Source organism: Notamacropus eugenii, chromosome 4, assembly GCF_028372415.1.
Source record: "Notamacropus eugenii isolate mMacEug1 chromosome 4, mMacEug1.pri_v2, whole genome shotgun sequence".
Lineage (NCBI taxonomy): Eukaryota > Metazoa > Chordata > Mammalia > Diprotodontia > Macropodidae > Notamacropus > Notamacropus eugenii.
The window spans coordinates 443,401,380-443,421,796 of record NC_092875.1 but is presented as its reverse complement, the minus strand read 5'-3'; the positions used below and the strand labels follow the sequence as shown (position 1 = coordinate 443,421,796).

Below are 20,417 nucleotides of genomic sequence, written 5' to 3'. Positions count from 1 at the left end.
ACTTATTTTCCATTTCCAAATATTCCTACTTATTTTCCATTCTAACAGTGGCGGTATGTATGAAGTTGTCTGACTGAAGAGCCTCCTGTGGTCATGACCACTCTTTCCTACCTGCAACTTTTCCTTTTCTTTCTCATTGCTTTCCAGTCCATCACTTGAAGGCAAAGCGGAAGGATGAAACTCTTTAACCTTCTAAATATATCAACTTGTAGGACACTGAAGGCCACTACCTCTAAAGGAAACTCCCTCCCTATTTCTGCTTACCAGACCTTTTCCTCCCAGTATACTATGGGCTCAGTTGTACCCAGAGGAATGCAGGGAAGTGTGGATTTATTGTGATCCTTGCTTTTGTAGAGTTTAATAGCATGCCATCAGGAATGCATGTGCATGCGCACACACATACACACACACACACCAACTTTGATTTGTCTTGAGCCTCTAGCTGTTAGGAACCCCTAGGGTTTGGCAAGAGGATCTCCTGCCTATAGCATCCCTTTCAACTGCCTTTTGAATAAATTAAATAAACATTAGTGATGCATTAGGCTTACCACAGTTTTATCTTAATCAGGCTTTTAGAGAGTAAGTAGAAGAGCAAAATAGACTATAAAAAACAGAGAAAAATCTTGAAATGGGTGCATGCCCTCATGGGAAGGAGAGGAGAGAGGGAAGATAAGGACTGTCACCATCCTTGTTCTCAGAAAACAGGGACAGCTACCCAACCATTGTGCATCAGCTCCTGGTTACAGTGTTTTCATCTCATCCCTCATTGGTGCAGTAGCATCAGCAGCTGGGGGCTCCCATCTTCTCTTCTCTCTCAAGTGGCCCCCAGAGGGGAAGTTGCTGGGTGTGGAAGCTGTGACATCATGTGGCATCATGGTTGAAGTTGCTTAGGTGGTGAAGTTTCGGCTTTTCCGTTTCCTCCTTAAATCTCTTTCTGATGCTAAAGTTGTATACTCCCAGAGTTCCTCATGACCACCCCTTAGTGTGCACATGCTTTTTTCTGAAACATTGTCTTTCATGAGCCATCTCCTCTCCCTTGGGAAGAATAGGAGTTAAGCTTTCTTTTCTTTTAAGGTTTAATTTTGTTTGAAATTCAATTTAATTTTGAGTTCTGAATTTTCTCTGTCTCCCTTCCTTACCCACTGAAAAGGCAAGAACAACAAGACTCTTTCTTGCATGCCCCTTTATGTTTTGCTTGACCATATGTATTTGTAATTGGAGTTTTGTTTTTCTTGTTTTCCCAATAGGGAGGAATGGGGAGGTGGGAAAGAAAGAAGGTAGATCTTTATTTGGTAACAAAATAAAAAATAACCAACCATGTAATAGTGTTGCAAAAGAAATTCCTGCATTTTTAGTCTTGTCCAAAAAAGCAAGAAAGAAAGAAAAAAAAAGAAAATATGCTTCAATTTGTTCTCTGAGTCTATCTGCTCTCCACCTGAAGGTGGACCATAGTATTGATCAGCTTCTGAATATTTCAAAACTGATTGTCTTTACGGGATAGCTGTTATCCTATAAATTGTTCTCATGGTTCTATTCACTTAACTTTACACTAGTCTTCTGAAGTTTTTTCTGAAACCCTCTCCTTAATCGTTTCTCACAGCATACTAATATTCCATAGTATGCATATTCTGTAACTTATTTAGCCATTCCCCAATTTCTGGCCATCCCCTCAATTTCTAATTCTTTGCTACCACAAAAAATACTACTGTAAAAAATTGTTTTTATACATATAGATCCTTTTTCTCTTTCTTTGATCTTCTTGGGATATAGACCTAGTGGTAATATTGTTGGGACAAGGGCATGTACAATTTGATAGCTTTTTTAGACATAGGTCCAAATTGCATTCCAGAATGGTTGAACTTGTTTACAACTCCACCAAGAATATGTTAGTGTACCTGTTTTTGTATAGCCCATCTAGCTTTGTAGTTTTTCTTTTGTCATTTTGTCATTTTAGCTAGTCTGATAGGTATGAGGTAGTACCTCAGAATTGTTTAAATTTGCATTTCTTTTTTATTGATTTAGAGCATTTTTTTCATAGGAATACTGATAGCAAGGTACTATACTTTCAAGATTACAAGTTTACAGTATCTGAGTACATAAACATTGTTAAATCCTTGGTTATACCAATGTTAGACTAGTTATATAAATACAAAAAAAGGTGAACTTAGATTATATAAAGATTAGGAAAACAGGATGATAAAGTGGAAACACAATTGTCTGGAAGTCAAAAGACTCATGTTTAATCCCAGTTCTTCCACTAAATAGCTGCTGTGAACTATGCAAAGTAATTTAACCTTTCTGCATCTTGATTTCCTGTGCTGTAAGATGCAGGGGGATGGATTAGTCAGCAATGTGCTGGTAAATGTATTCAGGACACACTTTTTAAAATTTAATCTTTGTTATAAATTTTTCTCCATCTCTTTCTTAAGACAATAAAATAATAAATCAAGCTCTGATTTGTAGATTTTGCTGATTTCTGAGGTGTAAATGCTTACACTGAAAATTTAACAATGAACTAGGTTGGAGCTGGTTCCAGGACACCCCAGGCTCTAAATCTCATGCTTCTATAAACACCAGAATAGACTATAAATGCCAACAACAGAAACCCAGCAGAGAAAAAAGTGACTATAGGATTTTTTTTTTTTTACATAGGAATACCCCAGGAATAGTTAGTGTATAATTAGTAGAAGAATATCTAAAGTATAATAATATTTGTTTCACTGACTCTTCCTGCCAGTGGAGAGGAGTCAGCCTACTGCTTTGAAGTGGAGGTAATTGGAGAAGGTGGTGCTACTGCCTCCTCTATCTGGAGCAGAACAAAAACCACGGTAGGCTGGAGTAGGGTTCTTGGGGCAAGATTTTTTTCATCAGCTGTTGTGTTTCCTTGGACTTTAAGTGACAAAGCTATTCCAGCTTCCAGAAAATGTTCTGAGTGTGAAGAAAGAAAGAAAATCTTACCAGAAAGAGAGCTCAGCATTCCAAGTTACTACCTAAAGATGTTGGTGGTAAAGTTCTTTTTTGAAGAGATATAGTGTGGTGAAGAATAACTAGTTCAAGGTGAATACAAAAAAGGTTTTGACCACTTGGCAAGCACTCTTTGCTGCTTGCAGGCAGCTACAGCATTTGCTTAAAATTTTATAACAAACTCTTGTCACCACTGTGCCAGATGCTTCTTCCTGAACTACCAATAACTATCTAGGGAATTGTAAATGTACAGAACTTGGCTGAAGATGATGTGCAATGAGAAAGATGTCAAAATAATAACATCTTAAAAAAAAAATTTTTAAAATCTTAGCCTGGCAGTGGAGGGGAGAGGCAAGGTTGGGAAGGGGAAGGGAAAGGCAGATGTCCTAGATATAGACTATGCACTTTACTGAAATCTATCAAAGATTTTAATTTTGAGTTGGTAGAATTGCCCGGGTATTTTAAAAATGTATTTATTCTGATGAGAAGTGTATTTTGGTTAAAAATTCATTTTATAAATATGCACATTGTGACATTTCAAAAGGTTTGAGAGACATAGTTTCTGGGTAATTTAATCATTTTATTAACAAGGCCAGCAGATTATTAATAAAAGGGTGGTCATTTGGCTAGCCCTCTTAGACCAAAGACAATCATGGGGGGTGGACTCACAGTTTTTTATACCCTCCAACACAGTAAGTGGTCCATCAAACTAAACTAGAACTTGAACTAAACTGCCAAGCATTCAAACTCCACTGCAGAGAGCACAGCTCTGATGGGCTGGCCACATGGTTCAAATGCCAAACATATGTTTGCCCAAAAGACTATTTTATGGAGAAGTCACATAGCACAAATGTTCACATGATGGTCAGAAGAAGTGATACAAGGACAATCTTAAGGTCTCTCTTAAGAACTTTGGAATTGATTGTGTGACAGGGGAGACACTGACACAAGGCCATCCAGCATGGTATGCCCTTATCAGTGAAGATGCTGTGCTCTATAAGCAAAGAAGAATTGAAGTAGCTCAAAAGAAAGGCAAGATGTACAAATTTAGAGAATCCACCCCAAATGTTCCCATGAACTATTTGTGCTCAACCCGTGGTAGAGCATTCTGAGCTCTTATTGGTCTGATCAGCCACAGTTGGGCACATTGAAACTCGACTCTAGTTTACTGAGATTATTTTGGGCCCCTTCAAGGAGGAAGATCAACCAACCTACCATCAAACAGCAATCAAATCTAATTGGTTATTGTTATTGGAGGTAGTCTATATTAAAATGAGAGGCTCAGTATTTCTTGGATTGGGAAATTATCTTTGTACCAGACCACCCATAGCATTTGGTTATCACTTCAAAGAATACATACCTCACCCGAGTCTGAGCAAAACACATGGGGCTTCTCCACTGTAGATTAAATTCCTTGTAAGGTTGAGTGGGGTCTGACCAAGACTAAGGAAAGTCTATGCAATTTCATTATCAGTGATATCCTTCAAGAAAAACTGGACTTTGGAAGAAGGTGGGGAATCCTGAATCTCCCCAAGATACTGGTTGTTAATATTGATTTCTCACAGACTTACCTAAATATCCCTAATTTCATGTATTACTAAAATATTCATTTGTAATGTACATATAACATGATACTGGCATGTGTTAAAATACCTACTGGTTATTTTTTAAAAAACAAGTTAAGAGAATAAAAGACCCATTCTGACCTTTGTGTAAAAAGAAATAATATTTTTAAGACTCCACAAAATGATTTCCTTTATTGAACTCAAGAAAGAATTTTTATCTGCAGGTAATCTGTTTAAATCTTATTTTCCATATTTCCAAATGTATATTGAAATTGAATACTTCATAAAATTATGTCATTATGCATAATAAATGCCATAGCCAATGGTGCTTGATAACGATCACTTAAATTTATTTTTGTATGTTCCCTGAGGTGCTTTGTAAATTTAAACCATTCTTCTTGCAACTCAGGAGCTAATGTACCCAGACGTCATGCCAAAGCCTTGCAAGCCATGTTTATTTCAAGTTTAACTCCTTGAAAAATTCTGCTAATGATAGACAGGCATAATTCAAAGGGAAATATCTATCTGCTCCTCTAACTTCTCAAGTAACAGCTGAACGGGAAAGCTATGAAGCTGCTTGAAAGGCACTATTACATATAATAAAGAAAACAGTAAAGATGCATCAAGAAAGGATAATTTGTTGAAAATGAAATTTTAGGGGTAGCCTATGTCCAGACTTACACAAATCAGGTTCAGTCTTGGGGGCTGTCCCCCAGATCAATAACTTTTATGCTCATAAAGTCCCCATACAGAGTTCCCATTGGGGGAATAGTTTGAATATAGCTTGTGGCTAGATATCCATAGATGAGGATGTTAAAGGGTCTCTGGATCTTATACAAGCACTGAAGCTAATTTCAGGTACAGGACAGCCTTTATTCTACCCCAAAGAAAATTATAAAAACATATAAAGGACACACAGTGGCCCATAAACAGTCAAAACAATTTTCTTTTCTTTTCAGTGATTCCCACTTTCCTCAGATTATTAAAATCCTTCACATTCATAGTGCCACTGTATAATGGAAACACATTTGGGGTTAGCAGCTAACCTCCCAGTATCCGAGTAAGTCTCATTTTCTAACGGCCCTATATAATCTTCTGGCTCATAACACTGCCTTGTTTATAGTCCCCCCCCCCCCCCCCCCTTGAATGGGAAATCCAGTTGGGATTACTAAAGAGACAATTTCCTTGTCTTCAGACCCATGCTGTCCAAATAACTTTAGGTAACTCATTTTCTATATTGTGGCTGTAGTCCCTTGCCACACCTTTGCTTTGGGGATTATGTACATGAGCCTCTTCTTCTCAAAAAGCTATTGATTGTTCAGGAATTCTCAGGAACTCCCAGTCCTCTGATAGAATCTGAATTTTAGAACTCTTACACTTAAGGTCACTGTGGTTTTGTCCTTCATTCTTGAAGAGGACCATGACATCTGGAAGATGATGCCATGACTTGCAAGTGATTTGGATTTAAGTGAGGGAGGGCTATGCAAAGGTATGAGACTCACTTTCTCCTCCAGAGCCATCTGGATCTAGTGGCAAGATATAGATCAGAACAACTGGAGATGGCTCAGCTAAGGTTGTTAGAAAGGCAATTGAACAGGTTGGCACTGCCCAGAAAATCTCTTCTTTTCCACTTGTACAGTGGATTCAGGAGGCCAGAGTTCAGGTACTTGACATTGTCTCGAAACTCCTTTCTCTATCCTGAGGTTCAGGAACTCTTAAGGCTCTTCAAGAAAGCTGGAGACCAGGCATTTCCACCACTTAGATGAGGTGGTTTCCCTATACATGGTAATTTTTTAATAGATTATGCAACTATGACTCCAGAGCTGCAGCCAGGAATTCTCCAGTCACATGGAAAAGTGCTCATAGCCCTCATGTGCCTTGCTCCAAGGGAGTTCTTAATGGCTCACTAACCCCCTATCCCGGGTGACTCAGGTCAGCTTTTCACTTTGCTTATCTCCTAATCTCAAAGGCAAGGTGAAATGGACAAAGGGAGGCCAAGGTCGTGAAGCAGACTCGTAGTGGTGGAGGCCAAATGGTTCATCTTGGAGGAATTTTCTCAACAGGGTTGCACTGGGCATGTTCATACCCTTCACTGGGAGATGCTTTCAAAAGTCCTAAGTAAAGGCTCATTGCCCGGTAAACTATCAGTTCAAGCAAGGAAGCTTCTACATGGACCTTTGCTGAAAAGTTTGTGAAACTTATGAATTACATGTAAATTGGTATTCAGGATTTTTAATTTGGCTCCTCTAAACACCTTGCAAATAGCATAACACAAATCCATTAGCCCCCCCCCCCCATTTTAAAAAACATTTCATTTTTTCTCTGGGTTAACAGTATAGATAATAAGAGAAGTAAAATAATAATTATGTATTATTCATTATTATTTATAATTTAATAATGTATTATAATCATTAATAAAGAATTGTTTTCACTTATTATTTAATAATTAATTATTAAGAATAAATAATTATTATTTATTGATTATTATAATAATACCAATGTAGCTCAGTGTGCCAGGCACTGTGTTAAGCGTTTTACAATTATTATCTCATCTGATCCTCATAACAATCCTGGGAGGCAGGTGCTGTTATTATTTCTGTGTTACAGATGAGGAAACTGAAGCAAACAGAGATTAAGTGACTTGCCCAGGGTCACACAGCTAGTAAGTGTCTGATGCCAGATTTGAACTCAGGTCTTCCTGACTCCAGGCCTGGCATTCTGTCCACTGCACCATGTAGCTGCCTCTGTCTGTCATGAATGGTCGTTGATTCTTGTAGGATCACATGACTTTCTTTAGCCTACTTTCTATGAAATGTGTATGGGTTCATCATGCAATCAAATGCATTTTATGATTTTTGAGTACATTTACAGTATTACGTTTTATCACTTTGTTTGAAGTTGTATTCTAATACTTCATGGGGGTGACCCTGAGTGCAAAAAGTGCAAACTGTCATGGGCTCTATTGAGTTGTACAGAATTCAAAGATGGTCCTGTTAATAGACTCTGTGTTTGTTGCCTGAGAATAAATTCATCTAGCTGAGTATGAAGGGTTTGCTGCCCAATAACAGAATTTTAGAGGGTCATGGAAATTCATGGAATGGGCAAAAAAATACAAAATGACCCTTTGTCTTGTGGTGACCTTCCACTTTAGCAGTTACAGAAAAGTGACCATAGGTGCTAAAAATGACATAATTCTGAATTCACACATTTTATAGTACTGCCAAACTGAGGACCTGGCTGTTTCTCACACTATCCCCCATACTTGGAATGTACTCTCTTTTCACTTTTGCCTCTTAAAACTCCTACTTTCTTTCAAAGCTCAGCACAAACGTTATTGCTGCATGGCCTTTCCTGATTCCTACCACCTTGCCTCCCCCACCCAACCCAGTAGTGCCTCCCCATGAATATTATATACCTTGTATATGTTTTTATATATTAGGGGCAGCTAGGTGACACAGTGGATAGAGTGCCAGGACTGGTGCCAGGAAGACTCATTTTCATGAGTTCAAATCTGGCCTCAGACATTCACTAGTTGTTTGACCCTGGGCAAGTCATTTTACCTCATTTGCCATAATTTCTTCATCTGTAAAATGAGCTGGAAAAGGAAATGGCAAACCACTTCAGTATTTTTGCCAAGAAAACCCTGAATGAGGTCACAAAGAGTCAGATACAACTGAAAATATCTGAACAACAACATATATTTTGTATATGCCTACAGATGTATATATTATTTCCCCCAATAATATGTAACCTCCATGAAGCAGGGACGATTTCATTTTTGTCTTTATTTCCCCACTACTTAGCACAGTGTCTGGCACATAATATTTAATAAATGTTTGTTCCTTTTTTACTTAGTATGCAATCTTTAAAAAAAAAACAACCAAACAAAAACCAGTTGATACAAATGACATTTATAGTGATATTCTTTGGTAACCAGAAGATATAAAGGAGTTGCAGCTAAATGGACAGGTGCTTTGCATGTTCTCCTTGGAGAGGTAAATCAAGTAACTGGCAGATTTTGGTTTCATTGTGGTCTAAAGGCAACGAAAAACATCCTTTTAAGCAGGTACTGGGTCATCTTACTTTGCATAATGGGGTGTGGTAGTAATGAGAGTTTAAATTTTTATAACATTTTCCATTACTTACATAGTACTTTCCTCACAATTGCTATGCTGTGAGGAGGGTAAATATTGTTCCCATTTTCTAGGTGAGGCTCAGAGAAATCTAGCGATTTGCTTGTAGTCATATGACTGGGAAGCTGCAGAGCCAGTCCTCAGTTGTTTTGTTTTGTTTTAAAACAAATCCAGTGTTGTTTCCTCTACACCACATAAACAGGTAAACATCATGAAGATAACTGCAGTTTAGGCACTGCCATCCATTTACAGAGGCTCTGCTAAGAAAAATCAGATGAGATCCTCCAAACTTCCCAGCGACTTCCATGTGGTGCCATTATCCTCATCCCTTTCCCACCGGAACCTTGGACTCCACTCCTGGAACCACCCAGATGTGGATAGGTGAGCTTTTGACTTAACTGTGCCTGGAATCAGTTCTCTATGACATTTTATAGCCACTGTTTCCAAATCATACTGCCAAGCGTATCCCAGTCTTTACCCTCCACCCCCACCCCTTCCAGCTCCTCCTAAGTGTCATCTTTCACCATTACAATGTATGTTCCTTGAGAACAAGAACTATTTTCCTTTCTTATATTTGTATCTTAGAGGCTCAGCCCATGGTAAATGCTTAATACAGGCTTTGTCATTTATTCACTCCAAAGTACATTCAACCCACACTTTGTTATTTAGTGACATCAGTGTGAAAGTGAGATTACTCAGAATCCTCATGCCTATACATTACGAATCCTTTCTTCAAGAGAGAATTGGAAAGTGCTGAAATAGGCAAACATTGAACAGCATAATAGTAGAACCAAATTTGCTGCATTCTAAAAGACAGGAAAGGGCTGGTTGTAGATATAGCAGCTGTTTCAGGATCAGCCATCTGTGTACAGTCAGCTAAGTGAAGGTTGAAGTCATTGTTAAATTAGAAGGATAAAGATGAGAAAAGGACCCTGTATAGAATTGGAACTGATCCATACTATCCTGTTTGAGTCAAATGGGAAATGACAAAAGTAGAAAGATTAATTTGACTGCCATCATGTCCTATGGAAGTTTTTAATTGGTCATCACAATGAAGAAGTTAAAAAAAAGAGGGAAACATCTTAGCCATCAAACATTAAATCTCTTAGCCAAGTTGAAAGACATGGCAAACAAAAGAAACAGTAGCAGAGTATAAGCTCATTTGGAAAAAAATATTACTAAGTAGTATAACTGAACACTCTCAACAGTATTGCCTCAAAATAGAAAAAGGCAATTGAAAAGAAAAAGATACTGTGGAGGGTTTGGCTTGAGACTCAGCTAAACCAGATTAATTTGATGAAAGTAGAAGGAGAGAAACATACAAAATGGAGCAGTTCTGCTACCATTTTTATTTAATCTATTTTCAGTGATGACAATAGTAGAACTGTAGCATTTGGATTGTATCTCACCACACAATAAGTGATCATATAAATGAAGAAGAGGAAGTCAGGGCAGATGACTGTACGTGATCGAGGATATACAGAAGGGTCTATCTTGCAATCAACATAGTTTTAGAGACACTAGTGAATTAATCCTTTGATATATTTCAAAGAGAGCAATATTCCAAAAGAATGGTAAAGATTACAGATAGTACCTTAACTTCAAAAAAGTTGACTGAGAAATCACAAGCAACTACCAAACCATATTCTTACATTTTCAGCTCCATAAATAAAGTCTTTGGGAAAATAGTGTATGTATGTTAGATCACTTCACCCTCTCCCTCCGTTCTAAGGGCCCCATTTGCGCTATACCCATACAGGCAGTAATTGGACAAGGTTCAGACCTGGGGGAGACTGACTGACTATCTAGAAGAAAGGTCAGATTCCTTTTCTCAGATTTCTTTTCTCCTGCTCTTTGGTTCGTTATACCTCAACACTGGCACTCCAGGGAAATAATGCTTAAAGCTTAGATCATGATTAAGGGTCTCCCCAAAGGTATGTAGTACAGTCTAAATCAATTATTAGATACGCATTTATTTCCAATACACAAAAGACTCTACTGCTGTACTATGTTGGAATGTTAAAACCATGGAAACATAAAGCATTTGCTGGGACTGTTGAATAGGCATTTTACATTTTACCTTGGCTCTGCACTATCACAGTCTACCCTACTCTTCCATCTCTCAAGTAGATGTTTTCTGACAAGCCAGGTCATATTGGAATCATCCTCTGGTCAGGAGTTATCTTCTCTAGGAATGTTAGATTGGTTGCTGAGGACTTCTTCCAAAATACAGGATGATCCACTTGACCCAGCCCAGAAGCAGCAGGGTTCATGGACTCATTCATTGATTATGCCCCATATTGTAGTGCACTCAGTGGGGCAGATGCTTTTTAGTATGTAATTGCTTTCACACTGTCTCCATCTGTCACTTCAGTCCTTAGAGAAGTAGCCCTTCCTTTGATTTCAACTGCATTTTGGTCAGTCTCCCTACTTCAAGTTTCTCTCTCTCTCTCTCTCTCTCTCTCTCTCTCTCTCTCTCTCTCTCTCTCTCTCTCTCTGTTGGCAAAGTGACTTTCCTCAAATACAGGTCTAACTCTGTCACCTCCTACTCAATACACTTCATTGGCTCCAGGATCAAATTAAATGCTCTGTTTAGTATGTAAAGCCCTTCATTACCTGGGTCCTTCCTACCTTTCCAGACTTATTACATTTTACTCCCTTCCACCTAGTCTACAATCAAGCTCCACTGACCCTCTTGCAATCCTTGCACACATGACCCACTCTGTGCCTTTTCACCGACTCTCCCTCATGCCTGGAATACTATGTCTCTTTACCTCTGTCTCCTTGCCTTCCCTGGTGTCTTTCAGGATTCAAATCAGATCCCACCTTCTTGTGGCTGGCCCCCCTTGCTAGGTTCTCTTCTCTGAGATGACTTTCTGTCTATTCTTCCTGCACGTTGTCTGATCCATTTGAATGTGAATGTATTGAGAGAAGTGACTACATTTTTCCTTTATTTGCATCTCCAGTGCTTAACACATTTAGTAAGTACTTAATAAATTCTTGTTGACTGACGGACTCACTGATTCTAGGACTATAAATTGCAGAGCATTTGCTGTTCTGCAGAGAAGTTTTCTCACCATTATCTTCTTATACCAAAGAGATCATAGGTTTGGTCCCAGAAATAACAAACAAAAACCAACCCAAACAAAAAGCCCATATGAAGTGTTGTTGTTCAGTCATGTCTGACTCTTCATGACCCCATTTGGGGTTTTCTAAGCAAAATTACTGAAGTGGTTTTCTATTTTCTTCTCCAATTCGTTTTACAGATGAGGAACTGAGGCATTAAGAGACATGCCCAGGGTCACATAGGTAGCAAGTGTATGAGACTGAATTTGAACTCAGCCCTTCTTGATTCCAGGCCTGACACTATCCACTGTGCCACCTAGCTTTAAAAAAAATAATCAGCTGCACAAATAGGCTGTGAGTGACATGGTTTAAAAGAATTTTGTAGGGAAAAGACTGATAAGTTTTAAGTGATTTTAAGTTCCGTATGGGTCAGTAGTGGGATAAGGTTACTGTGTTGTTGTGCTGCATTAATAGCAGGACAGCCTGGACCAGGGAGGTGATTAACCCCACTGTGTTCTGCTTCCCTCCTTAGACTGCACCAGGAGCATGATGCTCACTTGTGAGTACCACATTTTAAGAGGTAAACAGGATGAATTGAAGTAACCAGAATGAATGATGATAATAATAGACAGCATCTGTATAGCACTTAACATGTGTCAGGCACTGTGGTAATCACTTTACAATTGTCTGATTTGGTCCTTTCAACAACCTTGTGAGACAGGTGCTATAATAATCCTTGTTTTACACATGAGGAAATTGAGACAAACTGCCTAAGTGACTTCCCCAAGGTCTCACAGCTAACACGTGTTTGAGGTCACATTTGAACTCAGGTCTTCCTGATTCCAGACCCAGGTGCTCCATCCCATCTAGCTGCCTAGATGAGGAATTTCAGAATCATATTCAATTTAGTAAATTCCATTAGTTATTTCCTTCTGTGTGTCAGGACTTATGCTGAGGGTACAAAGACCAAAATGAAAGACCCAAATGTGCACAGTCATTTCTGAGGGAAGCCCAAAGGTCTCCAGGAGGTACTGTCAAAGGGTAGGACTGGAGGGATGGGAAGGATGACTCTAAGATGCACTTAAAGAGAGGAGAGAGGTGTCTATAGAAGGAAGCCTACTCAGTCTCCAATTCCGAATCACAGGGATTCTGAAAGGAGCCATAGGATTGTCACCCCTTTCCATTAGCAGTGGCACATAACATCAGTTAATCAATCTCTGAAAAAGAGATAGAAAAAGAGGAGGGGAGAGAGGAGGGAAAAGAAGGAGGAGTATTTATATGGGTCATAGTTGAGAGTCCCTGGGCCTGCCTGATGATCAGTGGCACCCTGGGGCTTGGCCTGTTATAGAAGGGTGAGGTTTGTTGGAGGTATTCACTTTCTATGTGGCCACGTCCCCAGGCCTACTCCAGTGTTGTGTGGGTTATGTCTCTCAGGGTGAGGGAAGCTTTGGGGGGTCTTTGGTCCTGGATGTGAAGAATAAATGAAAAAATGGGGGGGGAGGATTTAGCTTGGATATGGCACATAGAGGAACCTTATAACTACATTTGCAAACTTGAAGAAGGTGACAGAATTAAGAGGAATGGTTACAAAGGTTCAGGGAAACAGCTTTTTAGCTGGACATAAGGTAGAACTTTATAACAATTAAAGCTATCCAAAAAATGGGACTCAGCTGCCTTGTAAAGTAATGAGTTCCTTGTTCAAGCAGAGACTTGTTTAGAGAGAGGAGCTGGGATCATAAAGTACCTGACAACTCTAGAATTTTATGAAAATGTTAAATTGGCTTGAAACATTTGTATTTCTAAATGCTTCTCTTTTGAAAAAAATAGTTCATATGGCAAGAACAAAAAATGAAATTTCCGATATTACCAGGAGCAACCATTATAGAATCAGATTTTGTGCTTCAGGTTTTTCCCCCCCTTTTTAAATTGTGGGATGTATGAAAGCAAAGAAGAGACTAAGTAAGAAATATGTTTTTTTTTTAATTGAAGAGGAGGCGTTAGCACCTCTTAAAATAAAGTTTAAGTGGTTAGACTGAAAAGCTCAAAGAAAGATATTTCCGTTGATCTGTGATCTCACTGTGGTGGATCCTCCCTGTAGTGATCCAGAAGACAATCCAGCCACACATAACTCTTGTTCAGGGGTTCCAGGAAGCTGTCCATGTGGTGTTACGGCCAGCCTTGAGATGTTTTAGCACTATGGTTTTTTGTTGTTGAGCCATTTCAGTTATGTCTAACTTTGTGATCCCATTTGAGGTTTTCTTGACCGAGATACTGGAATGGTTTGCCATTTCCTTCTCCAGTTCAATTTACAGATGAGGAAACTGAGGCAAACAGGGTTAAGTTACTTGGCCAGGTTACACAGCTAGTAATTATATGGTTACCAATAGAGTATTCAGGCAATCCATTGGTTGTCCCTTGCTCTAACCACATAAGAAGCAATCTTCTCTTGGGGTCAAGTATCTCTTTCCCTCATTATATCCTTTATAGGCTTTCTGTTGTTCTGTCTTACTTATCTTGCTGAATTCTACATGGGTAAATGAGTTGTGGGCAGCTAGGTGGTGCAGTGTATAGGGAAAGTGGACCAGGAAGACTCATCTTCAAATCTGGCTTCAAACTTACTAGCTGTGTGAACCTGGGCAAGTCATTTAACCCTGCTTGCCTCAATTTCCTCATCTGTAAAATGAGCCAGAGTAGGAAATGGCAAACTGCTCCAGTGTCTCTGCCAAGAAAACCCCAAATGGGGTCACCAAGAGTTGGCCATGACTAAAAACAACTGAAACAAAAACAACATATTGTAACCTATTCACAGTCACTGTGAACCTTCCCATTGTCCTTTGGGTGACACTAAATTTTAATTCTTTGAAGACTAGAGTATTATAGAATTCATAGTAACAATCAGAAGAATATTATTTTTAAAGAGGTGGGCTTTTGTTTGTAGGATAAACTTCACATTTTTAAAAGCGCTGTTTAATTTTCCAAAGCCTGCTGTCCTCTTCCTGTTTAATTCTGTATATAGTTCATCTGAAATGTCTTTCAATGATATATATTTTATATTCTGGTGGTCCAGTTTTTAAGATAGTCTATCCAACTGCATATAATAATCTGGACAGCAGGTATTCTTCATTTAATTGAGTTTTCTTGAGCAACCTGAACTCTTTGATGTGATTATGTATCTCATTTAGGAGGTTCTACACTGTTCAGGGGACTGGTACAATCATATCTATAAAGAGGAGCATCTGAAAGAGCTCTCAAGGTATAGTGAATTCTTCTTCCAATTGGACCCTGAGATGAGCATAGTTCATTAAGGTTACAAAAATGTGTCTCCTTGTTTCAAATTTTGCTTGATGATAATAATTAGGAGCCTTTGAACAGTTAGCCTTTGTTTTTATATCTTTAAAAGAATCTTGTATGATTTTAAAATGAGCATAGAAGACACTTTATTGGAGGAGAACCTTTAAGGCAGCATTTCGCTCTATTGAATCAAAGTCAGCAAAAAAATAAGGACAGTAAAATCTTGCATTTTCTATTTATTTAAGTCAGTTGTGTGGTTATCAAGATGTGGTCAATTTATTAATACCCCCAAAATTGTGTTGTCTCCAGCACAGGACTCCTCTTTGTGTAGTTTTTCTAGTCTAGTTGTTCTTCCCAACTGTTTTCTTCAATTCCATTTATATTTGCTTACACCAAGGACTATAAGGTTAGAGTGTATATATATATATATATATACACACATATATATATATGTATATGTATATGGTAATCATATGACATTGATGGAGAAGTTTAAGAAAAAATAAAATCCTTTGTATTTTCTATTTTTTCATCATTTTGTTGTCCTCCTTTGAATTTCATTCTTAAATATTCTCAGACAATTCTGATCAATTGGGTTTCTGACTAAGCTTTCCTTAAATTTGTTTTTTCCTCCATTGTTTCTTAATGTTTTGTGACACACAAGTAATTTTCATAATCTTCCACCACCTGTTCCATAAGATTACGCTAGTCAACCTTGGTCTCAATAGCAATCTGCCTTGAAAAGATCACTTTTGTTCTGGCTCCTTTGTCTCTTTATTGCTCCATTTTGGCAATTGATTCACTTTGGCTAAAATAATTATTAGTAATAGTGTCTCTTCTTTTTCCTATTTTTTTTTGCATTGGTAGAGAAAAATGTCAGGTTGGAATCTTCTAATTTGGTGTTGATTTTACCCTTTTCTTTGATGTTTTGACTTGTTGAGAAATGATCTGACATCATTAACCAGTCATTTCCTGTCTGTTAAAATATAATCAGTTTTACCTTTCTGTGTTGTGATTTGCTGCTTATTTAGTATTTTATCTTCTGAATCTCTTCTTGAAGGAATTATTCGTGATAGAGAGGAATGATTCTTCTGTGTACTTTACAGACCTTTGAATAATCTTGTTTCTTCCTCTTTTACCATGTTTTCTTACATTTTTTTTGTCATCTTCTCCTGTGCCCATGTATACATTGAAAACACTGAGAAGTAAAGTATATTTTTGTTTTATTTGGAGTGTCTTATCAAATACCTCTTCATCTTCCAGAATAGATGCGACCATATGTGCTATGATCATTTTCATAGTCACAATTTTGCAAATGCTTCTTGTGATCACTGCAATATATGATGACTAAATGTGCTGTGAAATATTGTTTCATGTTGCTTATGAACACACAATGAAAACAACTCCATCTACTTTTATTTTTATCTCCAACCTGTGAACCATCCTTTCATTTTAGCTACACATTCCATTTATCTTCCGGCTTCTTCTATAATGAGGACAAGACAGATACTCTGTAGTTCCTGGAATCATATATCCACTTGTTGGCCACTGTATGAAGATCTCACATTTGGAATACCAGCCACAAAGCTAAAGTTTATATGTATTGTTTAAAAGCCATGTTATTCTTAGCATCTTCTTCCCTCCTTTCTGGTACTATACTAGCAAGCATTGGGTCTGAAGTCCTTCACAAGACTGAGGGCCAATTTGTATTATTATTTTTTTTTAATTTCATTGGTTACCATAGCCAAAGAATTCATTGCTAAGTAGCTAGCCAGGTTGGTCCTTTGATAGCAGATATAGTCTCTTGCTTGAACCAGACTTCCAGCATGGTAGAACTTGCCGTGTTGTTCAGTCATGTCTGACCCTTTGCAACACCATTTGGGGTTTTCTTGGCAAAGATAATGGAGTGGTTTCCTGCCTCCTTCTCCAGTGGGTCCATTTTTTCAGGTAGTCAAAGGTTAAGTGACTTGCCCAGGGTCACAAAGCTAGGAAATGTCTGAAGCTGGATTTGAATTTAGGTTTTCCTGACTCCAGATTCAGTGCTCTATCTACTGAGCCACCAGCTGCCTCTGAGAAGACACATTTTTTTGACATAGCCTTTAAGAACGCAAGTTCAACTCCACATCATAATGAGGTATCTGAACATCACTTTGTGGAGAAGTATGCTGGGTTAACTTAATATTAAAATAATATAAAAAACAAATAATAAAAAATAGCACCATCCCTACCTGAATCTCATTCTTTATCCTTGTACCTGGAAAATATTAAAATGCTTTCAGATAAGCAATAAAGACTTGCAGCAAATCTTTGGACAGATCTTTAATATCCTTGACACTAGCCACATCTACAATACGTCTATGTCCAAAAAAGAAACAGAGTTATTAGAATGAGCTTCTATTAGAGCATAAACTCCTTCGGGGCTGGGACTATTTTTTGTTTTTTATTTTGTTTTATCTTCAGCACTCAGCATAGTGCTTGAAACAAAGCTGACTAAAAAGTCTTATTAAAAATCAGATGACGTCATGATTTGCTTTATTGATTTTTACTTAGACAGCATTGCAAGCGCATGAATAACTGTGTAAAATTAAAAACCAAAGTAAACTGTTACTTCTTTCAAACTTAGGGAAAGTCATTTCCCCTCTTTTGAGTTTCAGTTTCCTCACCAGTAAAATGAGGAGGTTTGACAAGATAATAGACACTTATGATGGTGATAATCTATGTCACTCAGTTCTTGATATCAATAGAGTTACAAAGGGACTTACTTGTACAAAGACTTAAGTAGGTCTTTTGGTTACCTCAACCATTGTCTCCATGTGGTATCCTAGAAAAACCATAAAAACCTATGGAGCATTATGGTATTATTCTGATCATTTGGTACTTAGCACTTTTACAGTATGTGGTGGCATGGCTACTTTCTGGGTTGCTGTATTTGGAGACAGGCTCACTTCAGACATTTATTATATGTAACCATGAGCACGTTGGGGCAGTGAGCTGGCACTATCGATAGACTAAGGGCCTAGAGTCAGGAAGACCTGAGTTCAAATCTGGCTTCAGAGACTATGTGACCCTGGGCAAGTCACTTAACCCTACTTGCCTCAGTTTCTTCATCTGAAAAATGAACGGGAAAAGGAAATGGCAAACTACTCCAATATCTTTGCTAAGAAAACCCCAGAAAGGGTCAAAGGACAAAATGGCTGAACAACAACAACAAAATGGGCAAGCCATTTAATCTTTCTAAACTTAGTTTTCTCCTTTGTGTACAGTTCAAATAATAGCAGCACTTCATGGGAGTTGTGAGGGTCAAATGAGATAATACGTACAAAGGGCTATATCAGTTATTATTTTAGTCTTTACAAATATATAATTAGATTACCCAGTGAAAATCCTTAAAAATTAAAGGTTCATTATAATCATTTGTCATGTGTAAAATATGGGCCTTTTTTCAAAGTAATTCCATTTACAGTCTATTGCTTTAGAGTCCTTCTTGTATTTACTAGTTTGTCTGTTATTAAAAGATGTCAATTATAATGAAGCACAATCGCCTCCAAAGATACATTAGACAGTTATTTCTTTATTGGACAAACTGTATCATCATGAATGCTGCTTCTAGTTTCTTCTAAGCATGATTTTTATTTTATTTTTTATTAAATTAATTTACTTTTAGTTTTCAACATTTACTTCCATAAGTTTTAAATTTTCCCCCCTCCCTCCCCAAGATGGCCTGTAATCTGATATAGGCTTTACATATGCATTCCTATTAAACATTTTCACATTAGTCATCTTATATAGAAGAATTATAACAAATGGGAGAAACTGTGAGAAAGAAAAAACAAAACAAAACAAAAAAAGAAAGTATTCTGCTTCACTCTGTATTCAGACTCCATAGTTCTTTCTCAGGTTCTCTGGATGTGGATGGCATTTTTCATCATGAGTCCTTTGGAATTTTTTTTAGGTCCTTGCATTGCTGAGAAGCGCTAAGGCTATCAAAATCAGTCATGGCAGACTGTAGCTGTTACTTTGTACAATGTTCTTTCTCCTGGTTCTGCTGACATCACTCAGCATCAGTTCATATAAATCCAAGTTTTTCTGAAGTCCGCTTGTTCATCATTTCTTATAGCACAACAGTATTGCATTACATTCATATACCACAACTTGTTCAGCTATTTCCCAGTTGATGGGCATCACCTCAATTTCCAGTTCTTGGCCACCACAAAGAGAGCTGCTATAAATATTTTTGTACATGTGGGTCTTTTCCCCATTTTTATGATCTCTTCAGGATCCATCTCTAGAAGCAGTATTGCTGGATCAAAGGGTATGCACATTTTTATAGCCCTTCGGGCATAGTTCCAAATAAGCATAATTTTAAAGAAAGCTCCAATACATGTATTTATTAAACATGTTCACAGTAACACAGCTACAAAGATGATTTTTAAAAACCCCACATTTTCTCCAACCACCCCCAAAAAGGGAAAAGGGGTGGGAGAGAAAATGAAAGGGGCAAAACCGTTGGAATCCCAAGATCTAGGTCTCTGGCTTCCCCTCTTTCCAACAACAATCTATACCCAGAGGGAGCTGCTACCTCTCCCCCTTTCTTCCAGCTGGTTTGGATCCGACCTTTACAATTCACCAAACTTGCTGCAGGGTAGGGAGGCGGACAGCTCTCCCCACGAGTACGTATTCTTTCTTAATTGATTTCCCTGAGCTTCCAAGACCGCCCCAGCCCCCTCCTCTAGCCTCCGGCGTGGCTTAGGCCTTGGAAAGGGGGAGGGGGTCCTGTCTAGTGAAGGGGGTGGGAGCCTGCCGTGCCCCGCATTACGTGGGTTCTGCAGAATCGCCCCTCCGCGGCTGCACGTGTGCTGCGCTAGGGTAGGCGAGGGTTGTTCCTTCCCTCCTTCCCAGGGCCGGGGGCGGAGGCGACTGCCTCTGGGCTAACTGGCCGCAGCCAGGGAGGAGGAGGTGATTTAATAGGCTGACATTCACCTAGCTGAAGATTAACTCTGTACGCGAGTGCCTGGGCTGTCACATGCGGCCGCCCATTTACATTCAGGGACCAGGCGCCGCGGCCGCCGCAGCCGCCGGGGTAGCACAGCCGGGGTAGCAGCAGCAGCAGCAGCAGGGGCAGCAGCACCTCTCCATAGGATGGTACAGAGCTTCTCCTGATTGGTCTGGAAGCCCACGGGAAAGCCCTGCGTTTGCCGCAACGATAGTAGAGGAAGGAGCGTTTGGGTGGAAACAGATGGAAATGAGAAGATCCACGGGGTAAACAAGCCGGATATTTATCATGAGAGTGCTGGCGGAGCTGCTCTTTTCTCATTCGCTGCCCTGCCTTTGGATTTAAGATCATGTATGTAATCCAGTTTTTGCCTCCTTTTTTTTTTTTTTTGGTTGAGTAATTTCA

The 20,417-nt window shown here is 38.7% G+C and overlaps 1 protein-coding gene across 6 annotated transcripts in view; it reads left to right on the top strand.

The window, feature by feature from the left end:
• The window catches only part of RHOBTB3 (Rho related BTB domain containing 3), a 143,663-nt gene that overhangs the window by 34,398 nt on the left and 88,848 nt on the right, over nt 1-20,417 (top strand). Inside the window, exon 2 of one of the 6 annotated variants that reach the window (XM_072606072.1) lies at nt 8,865-9,043. The exons of 4 other annotated variants lie outside the window; for them this stretch is intronic. In XM_072606072.1, the coding sequence (XP_072462173.1) occupies nt 8,937-9,043 (107 nt within the window). In that variant the 5' untranslated portion in view covers nt 8,865-8,936. Of the gene's footprint in view, nt 1-8,864; nt 9,044-19,846; nt 20,364-20,417 lie in introns of those variants that run through there. One more of the 6 variants, XM_072606073.1, reaches the window with a different exon arrangement.